The sequence below is a fragment of the Schistocerca piceifrons genome, chromosome 10, assembly GCF_021461385.2.
Source record: "Schistocerca piceifrons isolate TAMUIC-IGC-003096 chromosome 10, iqSchPice1.1, whole genome shotgun sequence".
Classification (NCBI taxonomy): domain Eukaryota; kingdom Metazoa; phylum Arthropoda; class Insecta; order Orthoptera; family Acrididae; genus Schistocerca; species Schistocerca piceifrons.
This window is the reverse complement of record NC_060147.1, coordinates 117,448,629-117,473,635: the sequence shown is the minus strand read 5'-3', so window position 1 is coordinate 117,473,635 and position 25,007 is coordinate 117,448,629. Positions and strand designations below refer to the sequence as shown.

Genomic DNA, 25,007 nt, shown 5'->3' with positions numbered 1-25,007 from the left:
TGGAGGACTGTTGTTCCAGGGGGTGGGTGTTCTGAATGTGTTTTTAGGGTTGTGGAAGGGAGGGCTAAGGCCGAATTAGTGGGGTTCATTGAGGAGTACATAGAACCGGGGTCCACAGTAGTTTCAGATGCATTTTCTTCGTATAGGGGGTTGGGTGAGAGGGGATTCCATCATTTAGTAGTTAACCATAGCTTAGAGTTCAAAAATTATGAGACGGGGGCTTGCACCAATACAATAGAGGGGATGTGGGGGGCTGTTAAGTCAGTTCTTGGGAGGGGGAAGAGGCGTCCTTCCAACTTTCAGTCTCATTTAGATGAGTACTGTTGGTGGAAGAGTGTCCCTGAGGGCTATTGTGTTTTTCAGGTTTTCTTAAGGGCTGTCAGTAAAATGTATAGGCCGAAAATGTATGGTTAGGGTGGTCTGGGTAGGTGGGTGGGTGGCTGCGGCTCAGGGTGGGGTGGGTGGTTCACTTCGTGTTAAAGTGTTTGTGAGCTGGGGGGGGGTGGGGGGGGGTGGGGTGGGGTGTTGGTTTGTGTTTTAGTTGTGGAGGACCTATTTTGTTGAAGTTTTTGTTGAGTTGTAGTGTGTGATTGGGATTTTTTTATGTTGCATTTGGGTTTTGTTTGTGGGTTTTTTATTTTGGGGTGAGGGGGGAGGTTGGGCTGGTTTGGGGGGGGGGGGGGGGGGGTTGTTTGAAGTGTGAGTGGGTCGGGTATTTCTTTTGGTTGAGTATTTTTTCATTGGTTTGTGTGTGTGTGTGTGTGTGTGTGTGTGTGTGTGTGTGTGTGTGTGTGTGTGTGTGTGTGTGAGAGAGATTGTGGTGGCCAACCTAGTTTGTGGCGCTGGAACTTTTTTGTGGTAAGTTTTTCGTGTTTTGTTTTCAGTGTATGTGTTGTGTGTTGAGGTCTAGGGAAGTGTTTCATTGAAGTGTTTCATTGAAATGTGTGGCTGTGAAGGTTGGTATTGGTATTGGGAGATGTTTTTGAGTTACATAGGTCAAGGGAAGTGTTCAATCCCAACTTATGGGATCGGGAGCTGCTGTTGAGCTATATAGGTCAAGGGAAGTGTTCGATTCCAATGTGTGGCGGTGTATGAGTATTGGGAGACGGGATCAGGAGCTGCTGTTGAGCTATATAGCTCAAGGGAAGTGTTCAATCGCAATGTGTGGCGGTGCATGTTGGTATTTGAATTGGGAGATGGGATCGGGAGCTGCTGTTGAGCTATATAGGTCAAGGGAAGTGTTCGATCCCAATGTATTTGTATTGGGAAATGGGATCGGGAGCTGCTGTTGAGCTATATAGGTCAAGGGGTAGTCGATCCCAATTTATGGGGAGCTGCTGTAGTGCCATATAGGTAAAGGGAAGTGTTCGGTCCCAGTTTATGGGATCGGGAGCTGCTGTAGAGCTATATAGGTCATGGGAAGTGTTCGATCCCAATGTGTGGCGGTATTTGTATTGGGAGATGGGATCGGGAGCTGCTGTTGAGCTATATAGGTCAAAGGAAGTGTTCGGTCCCAATTTTTGGGATCAGGAGCTGCTGTAGAGCTATATAGACCAAGAGAAGTGTCCGATTCCAGATGATATTGTGTTTAGTGGTATTTGGGGAGCTTTGTGATGTTGGTTTTTTATGTCTTTTGTGTGGTTTTGTATGGGAATGGGTGTCTAAATTTGTTTATATTTAGTTTGTCCCCACCCAAAAACCCCCTATTTCCCGCACTTGTCCCGTTAGTGTCATTAGGCTTTTTGTGGAACGTGTGTGTGCTTGTTTTTCCATGTATTTTCGTCCTCATAATGTGTACATAACGACTTTATATGCACCATATTGGAATCGTGGCTTATGGCCGTTTCCGCCATATTTGTGACATCATGGGTCAAAGCAGACAGGCGGGATCGGATGCTTCCGTATTTCCGATTCTCCTATCACATTAGTTGCCTTTGCCAACTCACAAGTAAAAAACCACCTTCCAAACCTAATCCAGACTTTGGGATACACATCTTTCACCACAACCTCCATTTAAACCAAAAATGCAAATGGTCAATGGTCCAAGCAGATAGAAAGATAAAGAGAAATGTTTGATGCCACCCATCAGCCTTGAGCAGTAACATACGAAACGCGCAATGAACCTCGTAAAGAACACTGTAACTATAACATTAATAAGTGCGATTTTTCAACTGGGCTAAGCTACAGATCAGTCTGCCACCAAAAACAGGATTTTTTGCTTTCACATACGTTGGCTTCACCAATTAGCAACCAAACTGTGAAAATACATAGCAAAATGTGACATCACAGTAGCCATTAACATTTATTGAATGTTCCTCTTGAAGTATCACAAATATCAATACACTCGCTGTCTCCACTAGACCTGTTTGGAAAATAACATGATCTAAACCACAAGGACTAAATGACATATTGTGAACAACACGCGTGTATGATATCCACAACTGAAACATACAAATGCAAACAGTGTAAACCACTACATAACATATGATGTCACATATCATACAATATACCAATGACTCATGTGGTTCATTAGACCTGTGATTGAAACATTACGTGTAATGTGATAACTACCTCTTGTTCTGTGACACTTCTCTCATGAACTTCACACATAATGTCCTAACAGAGGATTACCATGGCCACTTCACTAAATGCACAATGTTGTTTGTATTCTGCAAGTTTCTCAGTTGAGTAATGAATGGCACTAACATCTACAAAAGACAATTAATGATATGAGCTAGCTAAAGAATTTGTTTGGGTTGAGAATGTTTTTGGCAGGCAGACCATAACATGTTATCCTGAACAGAGTAAATACAGATACAAAGGAAATTTCAGAGTTTGGATGGCAAAATACGAACATTTTAACTTGGCAGATATTATTAATTGCAAGCTCAGATTTTCGTTTTGTTTTGAAAATAACCTAGTTAACTATGTGAATTATTTGAGCATATAAATGGCATGAACAGGCAGGGAGCAGTTGATGAGTAGGCCCAATCGCTACAGAGAAACAGACCTACACTCTACATTCAGAATCTCTGGTGTACAGTACATCATAAAATATTCTTGGGACAATGTACGAAACTAGGTATATTGATAACATGTCCAGACTACACAGAATCCCCTAATATACCTGTTATTAGACTATCCTGAATGCAATAGTTGCAAACATAAAACACTAACTGCAGAAATAAATTACACAACTGTAAAAACATTTATATATGGTGAATTCAGAATAGTGTAACAATACTAGGAGAATTGATCCCAATAGACATGGGAAATAGGCACAGAAGAGGAATATGTTGGTTTAAAAGGAATTACAGCTAAATGTCTGTAGGATTTTTACACGAACGTGTTCAAAAAGGGTACACAAGGCACTAGAGACCTAAGAATGGTGTTCACAGATGGGACGTTATCTGATGTAGTACATGTGTAGAAAAACAGTATACTAGAATTGGTATTTATGTACATCCATCTTGTAATAAGAAATGGGACAACACTTGTTTCATTCAGCATAGCAACAACAACACCATCAACCAAGTGTATTAGCATCAAGTTTCAGTGGTGCAATCCACCATCTTCAAGCCCCTTCGGGGATGCATCTCTTGTTGAAGTAGATTGCTACTGCTACCTTCATCAGCTTTATCTTGTGACGGTGGCAATCAACTTCAACAAGAGGTGTATCTCACAACGGCCTGAAGATAGTGGATCCCATCACCGAAACCGGTTGCAATTAAATAAAACTAACACACACAGCTAATGGTGTTCTGGTTGCTACATACAGCACAGGTAGTGGTGAACATGGACTGATATTATTATATTAATATTACACAAGAGAGATTGATTTCTTGATAGCTAATAAATGTTTTACGGTCTTACGAAACGTACCTTATCTGATGTGTCTTCGGCTTCGCAAGGGACTGCAACGGGGCCCGTTGCTGCCGTTGCCGAGGAACTAGAAAGCCTCGTCAAAGGCAGAGCAGTTGCTCTTAGCAATCCGCGCCAACTAGACATAGAAACTGAACGCAGCATAATGCTGCGAAAAATCATATCACTTAACTAGATGTTCCGTCTTCAAAGTTCAAATCCCACATAACCTTAAACGCAAAATACACAACTGCTAAACGCAGGAAGAGCCCGTAGTATTTTCTTCTACACACAACATTTAGCGTGCCATGACATTATTTTCTTCACTATTTTTTCAGGATTCAATCAGAATCCTAGCCTTTTATAATTTAACTCTCATGGGATCAAGACGACTGCCTCCGTTCCACACGCTGAACGAGATTTCTTTAATTATATGTCCAAACGTCGTAAGTAGATGGCATGACGTCTTATTTTCCACCGTGTTTATGTGCTAAAGTAATGAACATTTACTAACACAAAATTAAATAACATAAACGATCTTGCACCTGAAGATCTTCCATTCGCCCACCTTTCGACACATGATTTCACAGTAATATCTCTGATATCTGCGCATCGTTACCATAGTAACGCGAAGTACGCGTGTTCCAAAGATGTCTTTGTTGTCAATGATACGTCCTTGCTTTTCCAAGTCTTTACGGAATTTAACCTTGGTGCTTACCTACGTAGGCATTCCAATAATGTGAACGATATCACAAGGTGTTCAAGAGTACCGTTAACTGTCTACAGCTTAGGAATTCGGTGCTGCGACGAAAGGCTACAATGAGCGTGTCCGAAATAGCAGAGTTTTTGGAGACTCCCACTGGAAAAGACAAAATGATAAGGACGCTATGTTACGCCGCTAAACTTACATCTGCGTTAGTTAAATCGGAATCTGCATCGGAAAAATTAAATTCTTTCGGCAGTCAACTGAGTAACTGTCGTGTTATATTACGGCTGTTCGATGACTTCCCACAACTAAGTTGTACACTGGAGTATGGTCTTGGTGCGCAGGTTAGTATATATATTATTTAATTCCACTCTCATGAAATTTATTTGGAAACATGCTGACTGAAACTATAACCACTGCATTTTAGGAACGTGATGTCTATCTCAGATTTTTCAATGTGCTCAGGAATTTGGTAGACCAAGCGTTCTTTCCAATTGAACACATAGAGTGGCTGGCAGATAACAATTACATTAATGTTCGGAGTGAACCATGGGCTGTATGTAGCACTTGGTGCTGGGTTATCTCACTGGCCTTGTCACTGATGAAGTAAGTACTAAAAGGAACACGAATAAAAGTTTTAATCAAGAAGAGAAGTCCTGTGCCAGTAGTAGTGTAAATCAAACTATTTACTTGTACAAGCTGTTGCACGTTTTGTCTTGTGGAAGAGTGTCTTCTCTATGCATTCCATCTGTTAGTGTACTTCTACCTGTGAAGAAAATTGTACTAACCCTGTCCTTTCTTTAAACAATGCAGGTCACTTAGAACCATCAAAAATATGAATAAGCGAAAAAAGTCTCTGAAGGAAGTAGACTCCGAGCACAAGTAAGTATTCAGCAAATTAGAAAACCTAGTTAATTATCTCTCTTCTTCATAGAGAATCCATACATGCAGAAAGACTTTGAAACATGAAACATGGTTTCTTTTATTTTTGAAGACTGTTTTGGTTGCTGTGCATGTGTGCTGTATGCACAAGACATTGACATTGAAACACTTTTGTTCCATCACAACTGCTAGTAAATGTCAGCCTATGATGTAATCAACAGGGATGCAGTTGTTATGGCAGCAAAGAGACGACGTGAAGTTCTGAGTGCTGTCCGGAATGTGATAGACCTGATCCATGCTATACATTGTCTTCCTCCTGGCTTCCTATGGTCGAGTCGCCTAAGTAGGTTGCAGGTTAGTATGCCATCCCACCCTGGTCATCACAGTTGTACTCATAAACTCATTATCTTATTTTTGGTGGGCTAGTTCTTTATTTTAATGTCTAAGAAAATTGGGATACCAAGAACTTGAAGCAGATTAACTGAAATCTGCAATGCAGCTTGCAAATTCCAAACCACATTGTCACCTTTCAACCTAACCTAAACTTGGCCAATGCTACAGACCAGTATGTCGCTACAGCGAAGGTTACTTATTCACATTTTTTGGCTTTGTCAACTGATGATTGTCAGCTTTTAACCTATCCAATACTTTGGGCTTTGTCACAGATGTATTTGTCACTACAGCTCAGATTCAGAAAAATAATATAGATGCATAATAATATTGTCATTGTTCTACTCTTCTTTTCTTTTACATGGTGGGCTAAAGTTTACAATGGGCTGTCCATGCACAGTTGTTGGCAACACCTATGCATGTATGATTAAGAGCAAATGTGTTATTACTTTTGACAATACAAACTAATCACTTATCTTCGGCCACCCACCTCCCTAGCCCCATGAAAAAGAAAAAAATGAAACATTGACTCACAATTCATCTGTTTCGCCATCTTAGACTTCCCCAACAGCCCTTTGTAAAGTTTTACCCATGTATGCTGTCACATGCCACAACACCATTATAGAATAGGCTGAAACTGACGTCTGGTATTAGTGGCTTCAGTTGACCCCATTAAACTTACACATACATCACAAAGCGGTAAGAGAACACAAAGCAGCAAATATTAGTGTTTTTTCCCCTGTCAGCCACTATATACTTCACAGAAAAGGGCTTTAATAAACAGGGTTGCCATTGGTAACTTGCTTTCCTCATTTTTGTGTGCTTTTTTCCAACCTGGAATTTCCATTATCATAACACTTTTAGTTATCACTTTGTAGTTTGTATGATTAACTACTACTTTTTATTTAGTTTGTTACTTGTCACGCACAAAAAATTCTTCAGGTTAAGAAGAGAGTACCTAGTGATGCCAGACTTGTTATTTATTAAGTTATGGGAAGCCTTCGATAAAGTGTCACAGTGCTATCAGAAAACGAAATGTGTGATTATAGCACATGAGATGAGAGGTATCACTTGTTGTTTATATTTGATGCACACATATAAGAAGAAGATTGTTCTCAAATGCAGGAAGTGTTGTTTAAAATTTGGTGAAAATAGTGGCAGCTAATCTATACCACAATTTAATTTAATATGTCAGCAGGCATAAATATTTGATTGTTTTTTATTATATTGTTTCTGAGCTATAAGTATAATCCGACACATTTGGCTAACAATTAGGAATACACACCACACCTAATTTAATATGAAATCACTGCATAAATCTATTTGTAGATGTGTCAGAGACACTCTCATTGGAAGGACCCTGCACTATTCTGCTGCTTCCATTTCCAATGCACTTTCAACGAAACTAGAGGGAAGCAGGCTTCTCAAAGAATCAACTGGAGGGGTGAAAAAAAAATTCTAAAACACAGCTTGTTTTCCTATACATGACATGGAAGCAATAGAACAGATAGATTCCATCTTCCTAGACTCCAGAAGGATATTAGACAGTTTACCACATTCAGTGTTGCCACAGGTTCTGGGAATCAGGGAATTTCAAACACATCAGGGAAGTTTGAAAAAAACATTGGAAAAATCTCATTTTTTGTCTTAATAGATTAAATGCTTTGTTTACTGAGGTGTCATGCATTGTTGCTGGCTGGTTGCAGCTTCTCTACTCCCTCATTCCTACTGCTTCTGCCCTCCGTACCACTCCCATCGGCTTGTAATTAGTGCTGCCGTCACTTCTTGCAGCTAGCCTAGCAGCTGCCAATGAGAGGCAGGGAGGTGTAAGGAGTGGTCTGTTTGGAGAGACCATAGACACAGCTGAGTACATGTCCCTGAGTTGTGTCCGAGTTTTTAGACAGCATAGTTGTGTGGAGATAACAGCAATTAATTTACTTATAATCAGTTATTCAAAATGACAGCCACAGTCGCATTTTTTATTTTGCCGCCGACCGGTTTCAACGTGCGATGGGGTCATCTTCAGATCAATTTACACTGTAAAGCTATAATATTAGTAAGTAATAATGTACGTAATCTACAAACAATTAGTCAAAGTTACATAAATAAACAGATTTTTATACCCATTTGGTCACTCGCTGGAGTCGTCACCATGCCTGTGCACGGTTGGTAACTACGCATGGTTGGTTCTCTGCATGAGCTTAAATAAATGAATGGGACAACAGTTACCTGAATTTTAAATAATTGTAAATTTCTCGAGATTTAATTAGTTATAATTATTATTTGTTTTGTTTTATATTACAACTGGAACAAACTTTAAAATTTACGATTTCTTGCTTAAGCACTGTAACTCCCTTTCGTCACCATGGAGGGTGTTACCATCTGCCCACGTGTTGTTGGCCGTTATTTAAGTTCGTGCTTACTTTTGTTCACAGTACAGAGCAAATGCAATTGTTGGCAGTGTCTCCATATCAAGTGCGAGGCAGCCTATAGATATACACCTTTATGCCATTAACATATGAATTAATAACATTTTGTGGACAGCCTTTCCTTCACATTCTGCTTTTGCCCCTTATTGACAATATAATGATTTTATCTAAATTCAGAATCTAGGTTTTGGTGACAAAAGATACAAATATTCACATTGTTTCGGCAGCCCTTTCTTCATTTTCTGCTTTTACTGGTTGCAGGTGATTCTTTTATTAATTTAAACAGCACTTTTGAATTAATTATTTTGTCTCGAAGGCAGAATATTCACTTCTGTATTGTAGCCTGAGATCTAGGTTAGCTGGGAAGGAGACAGTTAGGATGAGTTGGCAAAGCTAATGAAAGTGAATATTAAATACAGGTTATAGTGATGGGTTCACCCATGGCAACAGAAGTGCCAAAACAATGGAAAAACAGAAAACGAGGACTCAGTGTCCATTTATTTATTCTACGTGTCTGTATTTTCTCCTGCAAACTAACTTGTTTTCTCTCCAATAATTCAGTTTCATGACATATTTGTACCTAGTATATTAAGGTGGCTATTGTGTCATATGCTTAATAGTCCTCCTGCGATCAAAATGAAAACATTTTTGGGTCATGGGCTGTAAAATTAGGTGGTCTGTCATCATAACTTGCCACAACAGCTCACAACAGGTGTTACTGACATACTATTGAGGTTAGGGCACAAATGGCCTGTCGTAGTTTATAAATCCACGAACGATGGCAGTTCGCGCGGGTCGAGTCGCGGGCAGGGACTGTGTTGTTGTCAGTTTCAAGCGACAGTTTTTGTAAGTGCATTCACAAGCTTTGCGCTTGGAAGAAGCGTGTGTCCTGCAAATTATTTCACACTTGCTTATAAGTAGAATTTGTTGCTTACCACAGCCATCAGTGATGACAACTTGCAACAAGTAGAATAAAATTTCACTAAATAACACACTACAATTACATTAAACGACAACACTGCATACAACATTGATAGCAGAGTGCTCAAAACACTACCAAAAGTTCATAGGCTGTCGAAGAATGCATGGTGTAGGTGTGCAGAACAAGCCTGAACTTGGCCGCCATCATTTGTGACTGAAACTAGTGACAGAGGATACTGGAGCAATATGTAACCTCTGCCACACACTATGGTAGCTTTCAGAGTTCAGGTGTAGAGGTAGAAATATTCTACTTTTTTTTCTCTGCTGTTGAGAGGCAAATTGCAGCTCTTAAGAATTTTGATGGGACATTTCTTTTACTAGTTGACCTGTGTTTTGCTTGTGCTCAACAGTGTATCTAGCTAGTTTGATATTTGTATGTTCCGTTCAGAAATTCTTCTATAGAGTATTAGGAGTTTATTACCTATTAATATTTCCTCACTGCTGATTTGGTCTAAGATTTTTATGGCTAAGTATCTCATTCCTTTCTGTACCATATTATGGCTGAGTAATGAATAGTGGAAATTGTTGCTGCTTCTAGTATTATACAAGTTCTTTCAAAATGAAGATATTAAGACTGTGTAGCATGTATTACAGTCAACTTACAATTATAGATAATACCTCAAATGAAAGAGAAAATCAAACAGTTTCCCTACACATGTTCAATGTGGGTACCATTCGTCACACCCAGTTGATAGGTGAGCTCTTCCCAAACCTTGATCAGTATAGCTGGAATAATCATTGCAACAATGCTGTTTCTTAAGTTGGGGTAGATTGGCTGGTAGTGGAGGCACATACAGATGATCCTTTATGAACCGCCAAAGGTACAATTCACATGTCATCAGATCGTGTGTGAATGTGGAGGTCAGGCAAACCACGCTCGTGTCATCTGGCTCCTTGCAGCCAATCTCCAGTCAGGTACGATGTTGTTTAACCAATGATGTGCTGAGGTATGCCAGTGATGTGGTGCACTATTTTGATGCCAAATAAAGTTCTGTGCTTCAGCTTCTTTAAATTCAGGGAAGAGCCACATTTCTAGTGCATAACATAAGAAACAACAGTTACAGTTGTTTCAATGAAAAAGAAAGGCCCATAAACTTTCTGCCAAAATATCACTAAAAGCATTCAATTTAGGGAAGCTTCGTGGTATCAGTACCATCTTGTGGGGATTTGATGACCCCAGATGCACACATTTTGTGTGTTTGCATTTCCACTTATGTGAAATGTTGATACCGACGACGGCACAGTCCATAAAATTGTCATGCAGCAACATTTTGTTTGCAAAGTTGGCATGTAAATGTGGGCTTTAGAGCTTGTAAAAACTGTTGGCAATAACGAAACAGTTGTAAGTGTCTCCTTAAGTCTCCACACAGACATCACCGGAATTGCTCAGTCATGACTTGCCTTCCAAATTGATTTCTTGGGAGTGTGCATGAAAGACTCTCATTTGTTTAACACGTTCCTCACTCTTTGTCATTCCATACTCTTCCATTTGTGCACAGTTATACAAACAAAACTGTCTGACTTGCTCTTTCATTTGATGTATTTATAATTGTGAGTTGAATGTAAAAAAATGCTACAAAGCCTCAAAATCTATATATTCATTTTGAAACACCCTATATTTATGGATATTTTCAAACTGTGATTGATTACTGACTAGAAAGTCCATAAGAGGGAGTAAATGTGCTACTGGTCTGTTGTCAGTATGACAGATTATTTAAAGAGCTGTGTACAGGATTTGTTCGTAAAGTAATGAGTCTGACCACCAAGCAGCACTCCAGTTGATAGCAGGATACTCCCCAGCAGGGGATTTGTGCTGGGGATCTAAACTAAGCAATGCCCTGGGGAGCAGTCGCATCCGAGCTCTGAGCAGTGAGGATCATGCATGGTGCAAAAGCTGTTCTTGAGCTTTTGTTTTGGCAGGTGCTCTACCATAACATTCCAGCGTACACCACCTTCGTTGTGACCACCTGCCCGGCCTGGATAGGGGTTTCAACCTTGCAACAGCCACCGCACATCCCCGATAGGAACCTACCAAACGTATCTGTTCCCAAAGCTTAAGAGAAGCCTGAAAAGTCACATTTTTTATGATTTTTCCCACCAACCGATGGGCTGCCACGGTGTCTCTGAAAGAGGTTACAGCAGCTGACTTCCACGGAGCCTTTGCAGCATGGGAATCACATTGGCAGCAGTGTATCAGTGCCCGAGCAGACTGTTTTGAACTGTTTTAACAACACTTACTGATCAAATCATTAATTCATTTTAGAGGCACGCTAAAAAGTAAGTGTACTGTGACCATAACAGGCTGCAGTTTTTGGTTTTTGAGGGTTGGCAACAATGAGTGGGGTGAATCTTTGCATTTGTAGACTAATTGTGATTCTCAAGCACAACAACTGCTTGCACTTCACTCCCCCATGGTTATCCTGTTTGTGTCAAGGTGCATCAAATGCTGAATTCTTCACTTGGTGTTGTTTACAGTAGACTGCATGATGGTCTGACCGAGGGAGAAATCAAAACTTACCTCTCTGATCAGGGTGTCGCTGTAGTCCATCAGGTCGTGAAATAGGTTGATGCATCCTTAGTGTGTACACGCACTGTTTTTCTCACATTTGATAGAGCAGTGCTTCCATCAGAGATCGAAGCAGGCTGTGAAATTATCACAGTCCAACTGTACATTCTGAACCCGATGCCGCTACCAATGTTATAACCACATTTGACTGTCCTGTTGAAACCTGGCCAATTGTGTTAGGGATGCTTGTGAGGGCGATTGCCCGCCTCCTCCTCCCCACTGTATTAATTGCAATGGTGACCGTGCAGCAACATCGCAAGAATTTCCTGTGTATCACGATGAGTGGGTTGTCCAGGAGATCAGAGTGAAGGAAAAAGTGTCTTACCCTGTTGTCACTCACAAGTTGCATAAGTTGTTGGCCAGTCAAAAGCCCTGCATTTTACCATCTGGCACTCACAGTACCGTTCTCAATAAACCTCGCTGCACGAAGAACCCTGTCACGCAGACTTGCAACCTCAAAACTGGCACCGTGGTTGTAAAATCACCCATTGTCACAGCTGCATTCTCATCTCATTCTCCTCCAGCTGTGCAACGAGCCCCCAAATTTTTACCAAGAGTGTCAAAATCACCTGCTACACAACAGGCAGATCAGAAGGAATACTCTCACGAAGACTCGGTACGTCCCTCCGGCCGACAGACATCAGAGTTTTCATCTGCCAACCGCAGAGCCTCCAAGAAATGTGATGTTTATGTGGGTCCCTGGTCACCTCAGTCTGATGGGAAATGAGGGCTGCCGAGGCTGCAGTCCTCCTACCTCAGCCCGCTAGTTCTTCCATTCCTTCTGATGTGGTCTAGTGGCTAGCATTGCTGCCTCTGCATCACAGGGTCCCAGGTTCGATTCCTGGCTGGGTTGGGGATTTTCTCTGCCCGGGCACTGGGTGTTTGTGTTGTCCTCATCATTTCATCATCATCATCATTCATGACAGTGGCTAGATTGGACTGTGAAAAAAAATTGGACTGTGTAAAAATTGGGACTTTGTATGGGTGCTGATGACCGCACAGTTGACTGCCCCACAAACTAATCATCATCCATCATCATCATCATCTCCTCCTCTCATTCCTCCTGATGATCTCTGTGTTACCGTCTGTCAGCAGGCATCATCGCTGGTCTTTCCTTTGTGGGAACAAACTCCAGGGAATTAAACCTCTCCCGGCTGCTTGGCTGACCTCCTCTAAACCCTCTCGCAGTGAGGAGAGATCATGCTGTGTTGCATATTGGGCACTGTCGTTTTAGCCATCAACATTTGTTAAGTGTTGATCCCCACCACTTTGTGCTCATTGTCATCAACCTTCGACTGTTCGCCATTTGCTGACTGAATGCCCTTTTTTAAACCACTTACATTCCAATCTATGTTTGCCATCTGAGTTATCGGCCATTTTAGCGAGTGACATACGGGCTGTCGACCGTATTTTACTTTTTATCTGTTGTGGCAATATGGCGAAGGACATTTCATCTTAAGTTCGGTACCTCCATTGTCTCTGTGGCATATTTTATGGACCTTCTTCAAAAAGGAAGTCTTGTTCTTAACCCTCTTTTCTTCCAGCGATTGGGCTTAACGTGTAGTCGCTTTGAACTCCTTTTTCCTATTAGTGTTCTAAGGTTCTGATGTGGGTGCATATGATTTTAGTTGTTTTTGTGCCCTAAAACACCACAAAACAAACACCTCCCTCATCTGTGTCGACCATGGAAAGCTCTATTCTCCCTGCCCACCAGATTGCACAATCTTCTAGAGAGAAAAGAAAATGCAAGAATACAGAAATACAAGACTGGACAAACTCGGTTACCAAGAGGTCAGGAAGAAGCACAAGCAATTGCACCCAGCGTGTCAAATAATGTCATACACTACAGCTATGACAACGTCGCCCTCTTTGACAATGATACTTCGTTCCATTACACTTCCTACAGTGGGCCCTGAGACCTGCTCAACCATGCCTGCCCCATGATGGTCTGGGGCACCTTGCTTGCTGCTTTCCCCACATGTACTTTGGGATTGATGGCATCCCACCCACTAAGGACATTAATCTCCATCTGTCATCCAGAGACAGATCACCTTCAGCCAGGCACTCTCGCCAGGAAGGGGTCCCTCGGGACAAGTTCTTTCGAGGCTGCAATGGTACACCAGCTAGTGGCTGCAGGAGCCATAGGCTGCTCACTGCAGGGCTTTGTAATCATCATCCTTACCTGAAACTGATTCAGAGAAGCCCTCGCAATCATCGAAATCCTCTAAGGAGAGGAAAGACGAGAAAAAGTCCTCCAAGAAGAACATCCCTGTGTCCTCCACATCACCAGAGCCTGCCTGTTCCATTCCTGTTACTGAGGTGGAGATTACGGTGTCCCCTCAGGTCTCGTTTCGCACAACACAATGGAACCCAGAACCTATGTATATTGATGCCATAACCCCTGAACCAGTGGCAGCAGGTGACTCTAAGGCATAACGTGTCCCCTTGGTCCCTTCATGGCATCACAGTACATCAACATCATTATTTTCCAGTGGAATTGTAGCAGTTTTTCCACCACCTGGGAACCTACATCTTTCAAGCACATCACCTGCCTTTTGATTTGCCCTTCAGAGACTTGGTTTCCAGCAGCTCAGACCCCAGTGCTTTGTGGATAGTGCGGATGTTATTTGAATTGTGCTTTCTATTGTAGGGTGTCAGATGGAGTTTGCACATATATTCTAGATACCATATAGTGAACTTGGGCCTCTTAATACACCTTTAGAGGCTGTGACTGTTTGGCCAAGGACATTTTAGGATTTTACCATCTGCAATGTTTAGCCCTCTTCTGCTGGGGTGAATGTCTCAGAACTTGGTGTTTGCATTGATTTCTCAGCTCCCCCCACCTTTCCTAATCTTGAGTGATTTCAACACCCATAACGCTTTGTAAAATAGAACCATGGTCACTGGTTGTGGTAAAGACCTTGAAAATTTGCTGGCATAACTTGACCTTTGCCTCTTGAATGCGGGTACCCTTACACCTACACAATTCAGTGCGGCGCACGAAACCTTCTCAGCTGTAGATCTTTCTGTTTGCAGTCCTTGTCTTCTCCCATCCATCCACTGGAGGGTCCACGATGACCTGTGTGGTTCTGACCACTTCCCAATCTTCCTGTTCCTCCTTTAGTGTAACTCCCCTGGATGCATGCCCAGATTAGCTCTCAACATATACCAATGAGTGGTCTAGAATAAAACTACAGCCATCGTTTCGGCAGCCGATTCAACAATCCCCTGTTCTGCTGGCCTGCCCCATTGGAGGACAGCACCTTGGTGGTCCTCGGAAATTGCAGAGGCCATTAGAGATCGCAGATGGGCTCTCCAATGCCATAAGCAGCACCCATGTATGGAGCACCTCATTGCCTTTAAGCAGCTCCATGCCCAGGTGCACAACCTAATGGAAGCGAGAATGATGGGAACAGTATGTTTCAACAAGCCGACCACGTGCCTGCCCTTCACAGGTGTGGGCTAAGTTCAGATGTCTGTATGGATACCAGACATCTACAGGTGTATCCGGTATTACCTTAAATGGCATTGTCTGCATTGATGCAGGCACCATAGCGAAATGTTTTGCTCTGCACTATTCTCAAGCATCAGCATTTGAAAATTACCAACCTGCCTTTCGTGTCCTAAAGCAGTGGAGTGAAAGCAGTTATCTTTTACTGCCTGCTGCCTGGTACCATATAATGCTCTGTTCAGCGAGTGGGAATGCGTCAGTGTCCTAGTCCACCTTCCTGATACTGCCCCAGGACCAGACCGCACAAACAATTGGATGAGCATGTACCAGTGGATTGTCAATGTCATATCCTTGCCATCTTTTACAGCATCTGGAGCGAGGGGAGTTCCCATCGCAATGGCAAGAAACCATCATTGTTCCAATACTGAAAGTGGGTAAGTACCCTCTAGAGATGAACAGCTATTGCCCAAATAAGTCTCACCAGTGTTCTCTGTAAGTTGCTTAAATGCATAGGGAGCTGGCAGCTGTGTTGGCTCCTTGAGTCCCAGGGGTCTTCCTGCTCTGTCCCAAAGTGGTTTTTGCCAAGGCCACTCCACAACTGATAGTCTGGTGTACCTGGAGTCTGCCATCTGAACAGCTTTCGCCCGACGTTAGCACCTTATAGCTGTCTTGTTCGACCAGCAAAAGGCTTGTGACACTGCATGGCGACACCCCATCCTTGCTACTGTACGTGAGTGAGGTCTCCAGAGTTGGGCCCAGTTTTCATCCAAAACTTCCTGTTGCACCATATTTTCCAGGTTTGAGATGGTGCTGTCCACAGTACCCCAATTTTCAAGAGAATAGGGTCCTTTAGGGCTCTGTTCTGAGTGTCCCTCTATTCCTTGTAGCCATCAATTGTCTAGCAGCAGCTGTGGGTCCTCAGTATCACCCTTCTTGTATGCTGATGACTTTTGTCCCTACTATTTCTCTTCTAGTGTGGGTGTTGCTGAACATTGACTGCAAGGTGCCATATAAAAGGTGCAGGCATGGGCCCTCGCCCATGACTTCCGATTTTCTACATCCGAGACTCGTTTCATACACTTCTGTCAATGTCGTACCATTCACCCACTACCTGAGCTTTACCTCAGTGACCAGTTACTCAATGCGCTGGTCTTGTATCGCTTTTGAGGATTAGTCTTAGATTCTCGGTTCACATGGGTTCCCCATCTTCACCAGCTTAAGCGAAAGTGATCCTTCTCTAGCTTTACAAAGCCCTGATACAATTCCACCTTGATTGTGAGAATCTGGAATATGGTTCAGCATCACCCCCTCAGCAGTGCGGATATTGGATCCGATACACCACTGTGGGGCTCAACTTGCAACAGGAGCCATTCGAACTAGCCCTGTGAACAACAGCTTACTTGTGGAGGCTGGGGTCCCTCCATTGCTGGTAAGGTGCCAGCAACAGCTTGTCAATTATGCTACCCACATTCATAGCTCCCCTAAGCATCTGAACTACCATCTCCTCTTTCCAAACCCTGTTATCCATCTCCCACAATGGCGGCCCTGATCAGGAATTACCATCACAATCTGCATCCAATCTATCCTCTCTGCACTTCATTTGTTTCCTCTTCCACCTCTCCTGTGGACCAACTTCCATACGCCTGCACGGTGCATCCCTCGGCCACAGCTTCGTCTTCACCTACGACTAGGCCCAATAAACTCGGTTCATCCCGAGGCCCTCCGATGCCAATTTTTCTCCATCCTTAGCTCATCCTCAGGGTTCAGTAGTTCTCTACTCTGATGGCTCAGTGGTTGCTGTTCATGTAGGCTTTGCTTGTATTCATACTGAACTGCTCTTCTTGTTGGATGACTGCAGTGTTTTCACTGCGGAGTTGGTAGCTGGTGGGTCCTTTGTCATCTGGAGTGACAACTTGAGCAGTTTTCAAGCTCTTAACTCTGTTACCTTCACCACCCCATGGTCATTGCTATCCAGGATTCCCTGCATGCCCTTGAACAGTGTGGATGCTCAGTGACCTTCATCTGTTCCCCAGGCCACATAAGAATCCTGAGGCGTGAACTTACTGATAGCCTGGCTAGACAGGCTACCAGAAAACTGACTCTTGAGATCGGTATTCCGGAAACAAACCTCCGATCTGTATTACACTGTCATGTTTTAGGTGCCTGGAATATGGATTGGCTCACTCTATCTTCACCAAACTAACTACAAGTGATAAAGGAGACTATTAATTTGTGGAGGTCCTCCATGCAGGCCTCCCGCAAGGACTCTACTGTCCTTTGCCAGCTCTGCATCGATCGTACATAGCTGACTCGTGGTCATCTCCTTCGTAGCGAGTACCCACCTCACTATCGATGTGGTGCCTGTTTGATGATAGTTACGATTTTGTTGGCCTGTCCCAACCTAGTCACCCTGCGGCAGACTCGTCGTCTTCCTGACTTGCTACCCCTGATGTTAGGAGATGATGCCTCAGTGGCTAACTTAGTTTTACATTTTATTTGTGAAGCAGGCTTTTTAAGGGAGGGCTGCTTAACTTTATCAGCTCATTGAGAGGTTGGCAGAAGACTTCATTGCCTCCTCTGCCCAGGCCATGCTGCAGCTGTCTGGGGTTGGTGGTCCAGCACAGGACCATCCTACCTTCTCTTTGCTCTTCTCCTCCCCCCCCCCTCCCCCGCTCCCCACCTCATTTGGTCTGTTAGAGTTGTTCGTCTTTTGTCTCTCTGTGCTTTTCTTGGCTTGTGTGTGTTGCTAGTGATTCCTAGGCACTCGCGGAGTAGAGTACCTCTGGTAAGTGGTGGGGGCTGTGGGATGTATGTCCCCTCATTACACTGTTTTGGGGTCTTCCAGCTGCTCCCTAGATGGGGCAACTTGCTTGGTTTTCTTCGTCTGTCTCCCTTTCTTCTTTTTGACCCTTACCTGAGCTTCACTGACATAGGCAGAACCGAGGGGTTTTCTACCTCTGGGTTTTGCGTAGTAGGCTTTCTCTGATCTACATTCATAAATAGTCGTGTCTGTTAAGAGGATGAAGGGACTGATGACGTAGTACTGTGGTCCCTTTAAGCATCCAACCAAGCAACCATCACAATTTTTTGATTTTTTTTCCTTCACTTGCAATGCCAATCCTCGCTTCATACCAAATTTCATGATTCTAGGCCAATGGGAGATACCCTGTAAGTTTTGATAAGTGAGTTTGCAAGTATCAAAATATGTGTGAAGTCTTGCATTGTCAGGGAGAAGGACAATTCCCTTTGTCAGCATGCCGCATCTTTTGTTTTGAATCGCTCTGCGTAGCTTTCTCAGGGTTTGGCAGTATGCTTCTGCATTGATAGTGGTTCCTCATTGCATGAAGTCGACCAACAAAACACCGTGCTTATCCCAAAACACTGACACCACGATTTTGCGCTGGGACAGAGTCTCTTTGGCCTTCACCTTTTCAGGCAAGTGTGTGTGTCTCTATTCCATGCTTTGTTGCTTTGATTTGGGCACGATATGCGAAACCCATATTTGGTCTCCAGTTACGATCTGATTCAAGAAGCCATTACCTTCGTGATAACAAGTCAAGAACTTCATCGTACGCTCAAATCTTTGGTTTTTGTGGTCCTCTGTTAGGAGTTTCGGGACCCAACGGGAGCACCGTTTCCTAAACTTTAAGTGTTCAGAAACAATGTTGTAAAACACTGATCTCGACACGTCAGGAAATTAATTTGAGAGACCTGTTATTGTGACGCACCTGTTCTCACGAATCCTCGCTTCAACTGAAGCCACCAAATCATCTGTAATCAAAGAAGGGTGACCGGAGCGGTCCTCATCATGGAGTTGTCACAGCCATCTCTGAATTCTCGTACCCACTTACGCACTTTGCTTTCACTCATAACAGTATCACTGTACACTTCGCAAATCTGTCGAATTTCTGCAGCAGACGGGTTCCTTGCTGACAAAAACCGTATCACTGAGTGAACCTCACATGCGGCGGGCGAGTTGATAGTCTTCAAAATTTTGAAAGCACAGAACAGAACCGTACAGGTTAGCTACAGAGCTGAAACTGAGCAGAGTTTTTCCCAAGGCATGCCAGTACACAACGCATGCGCTTGTTGCCATTGCGCGTGAACTACTAGTGTCTACAACAAGACGCATCTTACTTTAAAAAAAACACGCCTCGTACTTGTTGACTATTTTTAAGACTCTGTATGTCGTACCTCAATCAGTATACTAAGGTCTACAGTCCCCTTGCAGTATAAAAGATTGGAGCTTCTACGTCAATTCAATCAAAACATACAGGCGTTTACATAATGTATGTCGATACTCGCAAACACACTCATTAAAGCCAGTGGGATGCACCCTCTTGACCTAGAATCATGAAATTTGGCAATAAGCAAGGTTTCAAAGTTGAAATAGATTAAAAATTAAAAATCATCCGCGATTTATTGGACAGTTTTGGCTGGGAAGTGTTAGACCACCCACCCTACAGTCCTGATCTTGTGCCAAGCAATTACCATCTGTTCCTCCACCTCAAACACCACCTCAGTGTTAACTGTTACAATGACGACGACAATGTTAAAATGGCAGTGAACTCTTGGTTATTGGAGCAGGTGGCAAGTTTTTATGAAGAGGGTATATTAAAATTGGTTGAGAGGCGTGATAAGTGTTTGAAGAAACTTGGCAACTATGTCAAAAAATAGAGTGAAGTATGTACTTTCTGAAAATAAATTTACTTTTTTGAAATAACCTTTCGTTGTGTACTTATGTTCAAATGGAACCTTACTTTAAAAAAAACATGAGTCTTATATCAACTGTATTCCATAATTTTTTTTTTTTCAAATACACTTTTTCTAAAAAAAATATAAAAATCTAATAAACTTTCTGAAAATGACTTGTACCACACCCAATCTCATAACTTTTCAGTCAAACCCTGCATGTATGATATTCATTAATTGTAAATCGTATAACATGTGGAGTGTTTGTGATATTGATGTTCTTCTTTCCTCAGGTTGGCACTGTGGGAACACTGTCATCTCTGCTCGGTCTTTACATGGCTGTTACATCATTCCGAGCCAACAGGGCTTGAGCACATTCAACCGATGTTTCCTATAGGGCAGCGTCTGCAAACAGAACAACTGTTGCAGATCTCTACAACGTCAGCCTGTTATACATAGCGTAAATCTTTAGTCTTAGTAAAAGTGTTGGATGCGCCGCCTGCTCTCGATAACTGGCGGTTGCCTAGTATTATACGAATGTAAATAGCGCTAAAATACCTTTAAAAGATGCATCTACCTGTTCTTGGTGTAAGGTAATTTTGTGTTTAAATGGTTTGGAGCTTGTGGGCAAATGACACAGGTTGATGATAAACATTAACATGTGCTAGCTCTGCACATTTGTAGCAATCTTCAGTCTGTGAACTACCTTGATGCAGCAAATTGCCCCTTGAGGCACGAGCTACAGATTTGAAGCGAAGAGGACATGCTGCTGTATTGTTGGAAACTAGTGTATTAACTTCTTCTTGCTCTTTGCTTCTCTAAACTTCCTTTGAATTTCTATGCCTCCAGATTTCTCAAATATGTATTACTTCATCTTGGGTAATGGTGTATTCAATTCTCTCTCAAATTCTGGTAAATTGTCAATCCAGCTCTTCCTAGTTGTGAGCAAAGGGTTTGGTTTAAAGACCTGTCCGTGCAGTGTCTCTGGTGTAGGCATGTCATTTGGAGGTTTTGAGGTTGCTTAATTGGGCTCAAATGTCCAACTGTTAGGTGTTATATTTGCATTCTCAATACCTCCAAACTATGTGCCTCACCAGAGACACCATGCAGGTAGATCTTTAAACCAAACCCTTTCCCCACACTAGTAAAAAATGGAAGAAGCGGGTTGACAGCATACCAGAACTTAAATCTGTATTGTTTGTAGAATGTTGTATAAGCCAACCTTTGATCCTCAACAGATCTCCTATATTATAGAAATATGAATAGTACAAAAATGTCTATATATGTCTACAACAAATGTAACATTTTTTGAGCTTGTCTTCCAGTTTTAGTTCTCAAACGCAGACAAGGAATGTTGGCAAGTGGTATGGTCTAAAGTAAATAATAGAAGGAAAAAGATGATGGCAATTTTCAAATCAATATGCACAAGATACTATTGGCAATTTAGGTTGGCAATTTTAAGTTAAAAAGTATTGCACAGCTGTAAATACATTCTAAATCTTTAAATACACACCGTGACCAGCTTTGGATTTTTAAAGTTCAAAAGCAATATTTACATATAGATGTAAATCAGAAACACAGCTCATCATTACAAGTTAGCATATTTGCTGTTAGAGGTATGTTGTAAGCTTGTTGCTTTTTTAAAATCCAGTTGTCACTGTAGGATGTGCTTAATATATTTTCTCTTGTCATTGTGTATTACAAGAATGAGTGAAGCTATTACAGACTGATAATGCAAGTGATAGAAGGTAATCATTGACCGCAAAATTGAGCTGTAGACAAACATAAAGTAGATCGAAAAAGTTGCTGACCTAAGAAACAAAGCAGTCTTGGGCTGGGCCCACACAGTTGTCCTATCTAGCTGCCTCTCCACCACCAAACCCAGTATATCCTGTGATACACATGACTTTAACTCAAAAGGAGGACATTGTCCAAAATCTCAGGAACTTTTGCTGTCTTTAATTTTTATATTTTTTCGACTAGCCAGAGGCACATGCTGAAAGCAGAGTCTGTTGTGTTGACAACTAGTGAAGGCATTGCCAAATGAAACAGTGGAAAATCCAGTATGGAATAATGATAGTATTGTGAAAAGGATATATTGTCACTCGTCATATAGAGAGATGTTAAGTTGTGGACAGGCACAACAAAAGGACTGCTAGACACAAGAGTTTCGGCCATAAGGCCCTCTTCTAATATTGACAACACACACAAACTCACACACACAAGCACAACTCAAACGCAGCTACAATATATGTTGAGTAACACTCTATCCTTTTCATAATATAGTGAAGGCATTGTGAAACCCTCATGTTAGGGGGCTGATGACCTCAGATGTTAAGTCCCATAGTGCTCGGAGCTATTTGAAACACTCATGTTAAGTGTCAAACAAATGTAAGATAACTGTATTGTGAGTGGTGAGTTTTACACCTTCCATAATTTGTACTCCACCCAAGGCCTTCCAGTACCAAGCTAAGGTTAAGGTTGTACTTTGCAGAGTGTTGTGAATAAAGTTGAAAAGTAATATGTAAATGTACAAATCCAATACAAAAGAACAATGGGAATGTAAATGATGGAAATGTCATATGTCCTTGGAACCTATTGTACGCAACTGTTCTAATGAATTATGGAATCACCTTTCATCCTTGCGTGTGGGTTCCAGTTACTTCATCTTTGTTAACTAATGCGTGTGCCAAATTTTAGCAACAGGAAAAGTTACCAATGTTAATGGAAGACTGATTGCTTTGATTTTATGTTTGTGATTGTACTCTTTCCTGTTTTTATATATTTGACATACTTTTTAGATTCTAATTTGTCAAAGATAACTGTATTTTCAATCAATCTGACAAGCATGTTCCATGTTGCACATAACATCTGGACCACTTTCGTTTTATAGGTCTTATCAGTTGTCTCTCCAATTTCTGTATTAACTACATCTCTTCCTGTTACATTTGTTCCAATTGAATGTCGTAGAAATATAAAAATTAAATGTCAAACATGAGAACTGTGGTCACTTAGCTGACACCCACTACTACCATTACTTTTTTCACTAAGTTGACTGAAAGCAGACTGAAGGCAATGATTATTATTTTCACACTAACATGCCGGAAATACATTACTGTTTCATTTTTTCCTATTACATTGACATTACAATAAAGTAATCATATGATAATGTACTTTCCAGGAACTGGACTACCCAGACTCTGTTTCAGAAATGAGGGAAAATTACGGTGAATAAATATTCAGAAAAGTTGTAGTTTATCAAATTTGAATATGTCAGACATTATCAGTAACACAATTTACTACCACACCCTTTACGGTACAGTGGAACATGTACTCAATTAACTCAGTTTTCCCCCTGCAAAAACAGTTTTTGTAAAGAAATGGTGGGTGGGGGAATAGCAAGAAAATAATTTTGTATGTTTGTGTGTGTGCATGCATGTGTTTGTGTGTACTGAATCTTCAGATAATGTATTTATGGTCTTCCAAGCCTAGAACTTGACTTTACACAAAGTTGCTGTATGTACTTGGTTGCTTAATCTTGCCATATTTTAAATATTTGTTGATGAATTAGTCCAAAAATTTGAAGTATTTCTAGAATTATTTTTTGTGTATTGTTTTTACAGTTTATGGTTGTGACACCTTTGCAACTGCAATAAGTCTTCAAATGGGCCAAACTAATTATTTCTTTTGCCACAAATTTGATCTTATTTCTAATTGTAGAATTGTCTCTTAATATTTTTCTGCATGACAAATGAATGGAAATATGCAAATTAAGCCAACTTTCTGACATCGGTATCAGATAGAGTAACAGCTGCTAAATCTAAATGTGCAATACCTGTATGTGATATTCTGTTGACATCCTTACCAATATTCAGAAACATCAAGTTTACTTATTACCATTATTCCATGTTCTGCTGCTCTGTGTTCCATCCAGTCTTGTTAACGCCAGCAAGACGAAAGAGAGTTTGTCGTACTTACACGTGTGCTAGTGGTATGAAAATAGTCTTGTGTGTTTCTTTTCCACTCGGGTTGTCCACAGTGCTCAGTGGCAATACTTTGAAATAAAACAAAAATATTCCTAAAAATAAAGACTTATTGAAGTTGTGAAAGACTATAAAATGCATGTATTGTGTTGTGTGTATATATTGAGCTGATTGCTTTAGTGGCATTGGTCGTTATTAGGCCTGTTTACAGTTTGTATACAGTATTCTAAACTGATCTTTTACTGTGACTATTGTAACACTACTGGTAAGGTAATAAGATTAGTGAAAATTGTCGTGAAAAGGAACAGCCTCTGTGCATTTATATATACACGTGCCATCTATCTGGAAATATTGTATGGTGGAAGTGATATTGGTGGTGACGGTAGTAACATTAACTATCCAGACAGCATATATCATTAGTACCAAGTATTCAGCAGAAAAAAAGTTATCTTTACAAAATATTTGCTCAACCTTGAGAGCATTCCACTGATATTGTCCCCAATTTTGTACAATGTATAAGAATACCATGTTTAAAAATTAGGTGAATTTTAGTATATAAATAAATTTTATTTTTTCACATGCGGTAGTTTGTTTTGTTTAAATCTCCTTCTGAAAACCTTTTCTGTATTGTCACTCTGTCCATTTTTTATTTAACCATAATGTAACATTGCTTAAAGTAAGCAACGTCTTGTAATGAAAACATGTGGTGTGATTATAATTTGTTGCTGTCACAGTTGGAACAAATCATTTCACGAGGCAACAATATTTACACTGAGACTTAGACAAATCTACTGTTAACTTCCTTAATTGTGTCGTCTAGTGAGAAATTTAGCACAAATAATGTGCTAAGGAGGCTATATTTCTGCGTGATTCAGAGGCTGTGGCATTGAATGTCTATTCCAGTCAGAAGCTTTATACAGGATGAGCTTTTTACACTGTTGTATTTATATTCTAATCTTATGTCAGGTAGGACAAACGTGAAATTGTCTGTAGTACAAAGACAAACTGTGCTGCATAGATTTTTAAATTTTTTTAAAAAGAATGTAGTTTCCAAAATATAAATTTA

General features: G+C 41.3%; 2 protein-coding genes across 3 annotated transcripts in view; one reads left to right on the top strand and one right to left on the bottom strand.

The window, feature by feature from the left end:
- LOC124718987 (FAST kinase domain-containing protein 4) overlaps positions 1 to 4,443 on the bottom strand; it is an 84,969-nt gene extending 80,526 nt beyond the window's left edge. Inside the window, exon 1 of the mRNA XM_047244657.1 lies at positions 3,883 to 4,443. Coding sequence (XP_047100613.1) covers positions 3,883 to 4,044 — 162 coding nt within the window. The 5' untranslated portion in view covers positions 4,045 to 4,443. The remainder of the gene's footprint in view (positions 1 to 3,882) is intronic.
- A 95-nt stretch (positions 4,444 to 4,538) lies between these two features.
- Positions 4,539 to 24,522, top strand: LOC124718984 (peroxisomal membrane protein 11C). Of its 2 annotated transcripts, none has more exons than XM_047244655.1 (5): positions 4,539 to 4,911; positions 4,995 to 5,173; positions 5,381 to 5,449; positions 5,671 to 5,803; positions 20,252 to 24,522. In XM_047244655.1, the coding sequence occupies exons 1-5, from the start codon at positions 4,681 to 4,683 to the stop codon at positions 20,327 to 20,329; spliced, it is 690 nt and encodes a 229-aa protein (XP_047100611.1). In that variant the 5' UTR covers positions 4,539 to 4,680; the 3' UTR covers positions 20,330 to 24,522. The 2 variants fall into 2 exon arrangements, with proteins under 2 accessions (XP_047100611.1, XP_047100612.1); XM_047244656.1 differs by having other exon boundaries at positions 4,755 to 4,911; positions 5,033 to 5,173.
- Positions 24,523 to 25,007: the final 485 nt, after the last annotated feature.

Excerpts from the sequence above, each read along its gene's own strand:
- LOC124718984 (XM_047244655.1), top strand. The coding sequence starts at position 4,681 with ATGAGCGTGTCCGAAATAGCAGAGTTTTTGGAGACTCCCACTGGAAAA. Across the intron at positions 5,174-5,380 it reads CTGGCCTTGTCACTGATGAA|GTCACTTAGAACCATCAAAA; the intron begins GTAAGTACTAAA and ends TAAACAATGCAG. Across the intron at positions 5,450-5,670 it reads GAAGTAGACTCCGAGCACAA|GGATGCAGTTGTTATGGCAG; the intron begins GTAAGTATTCAG and ends TGTAATCAACAG.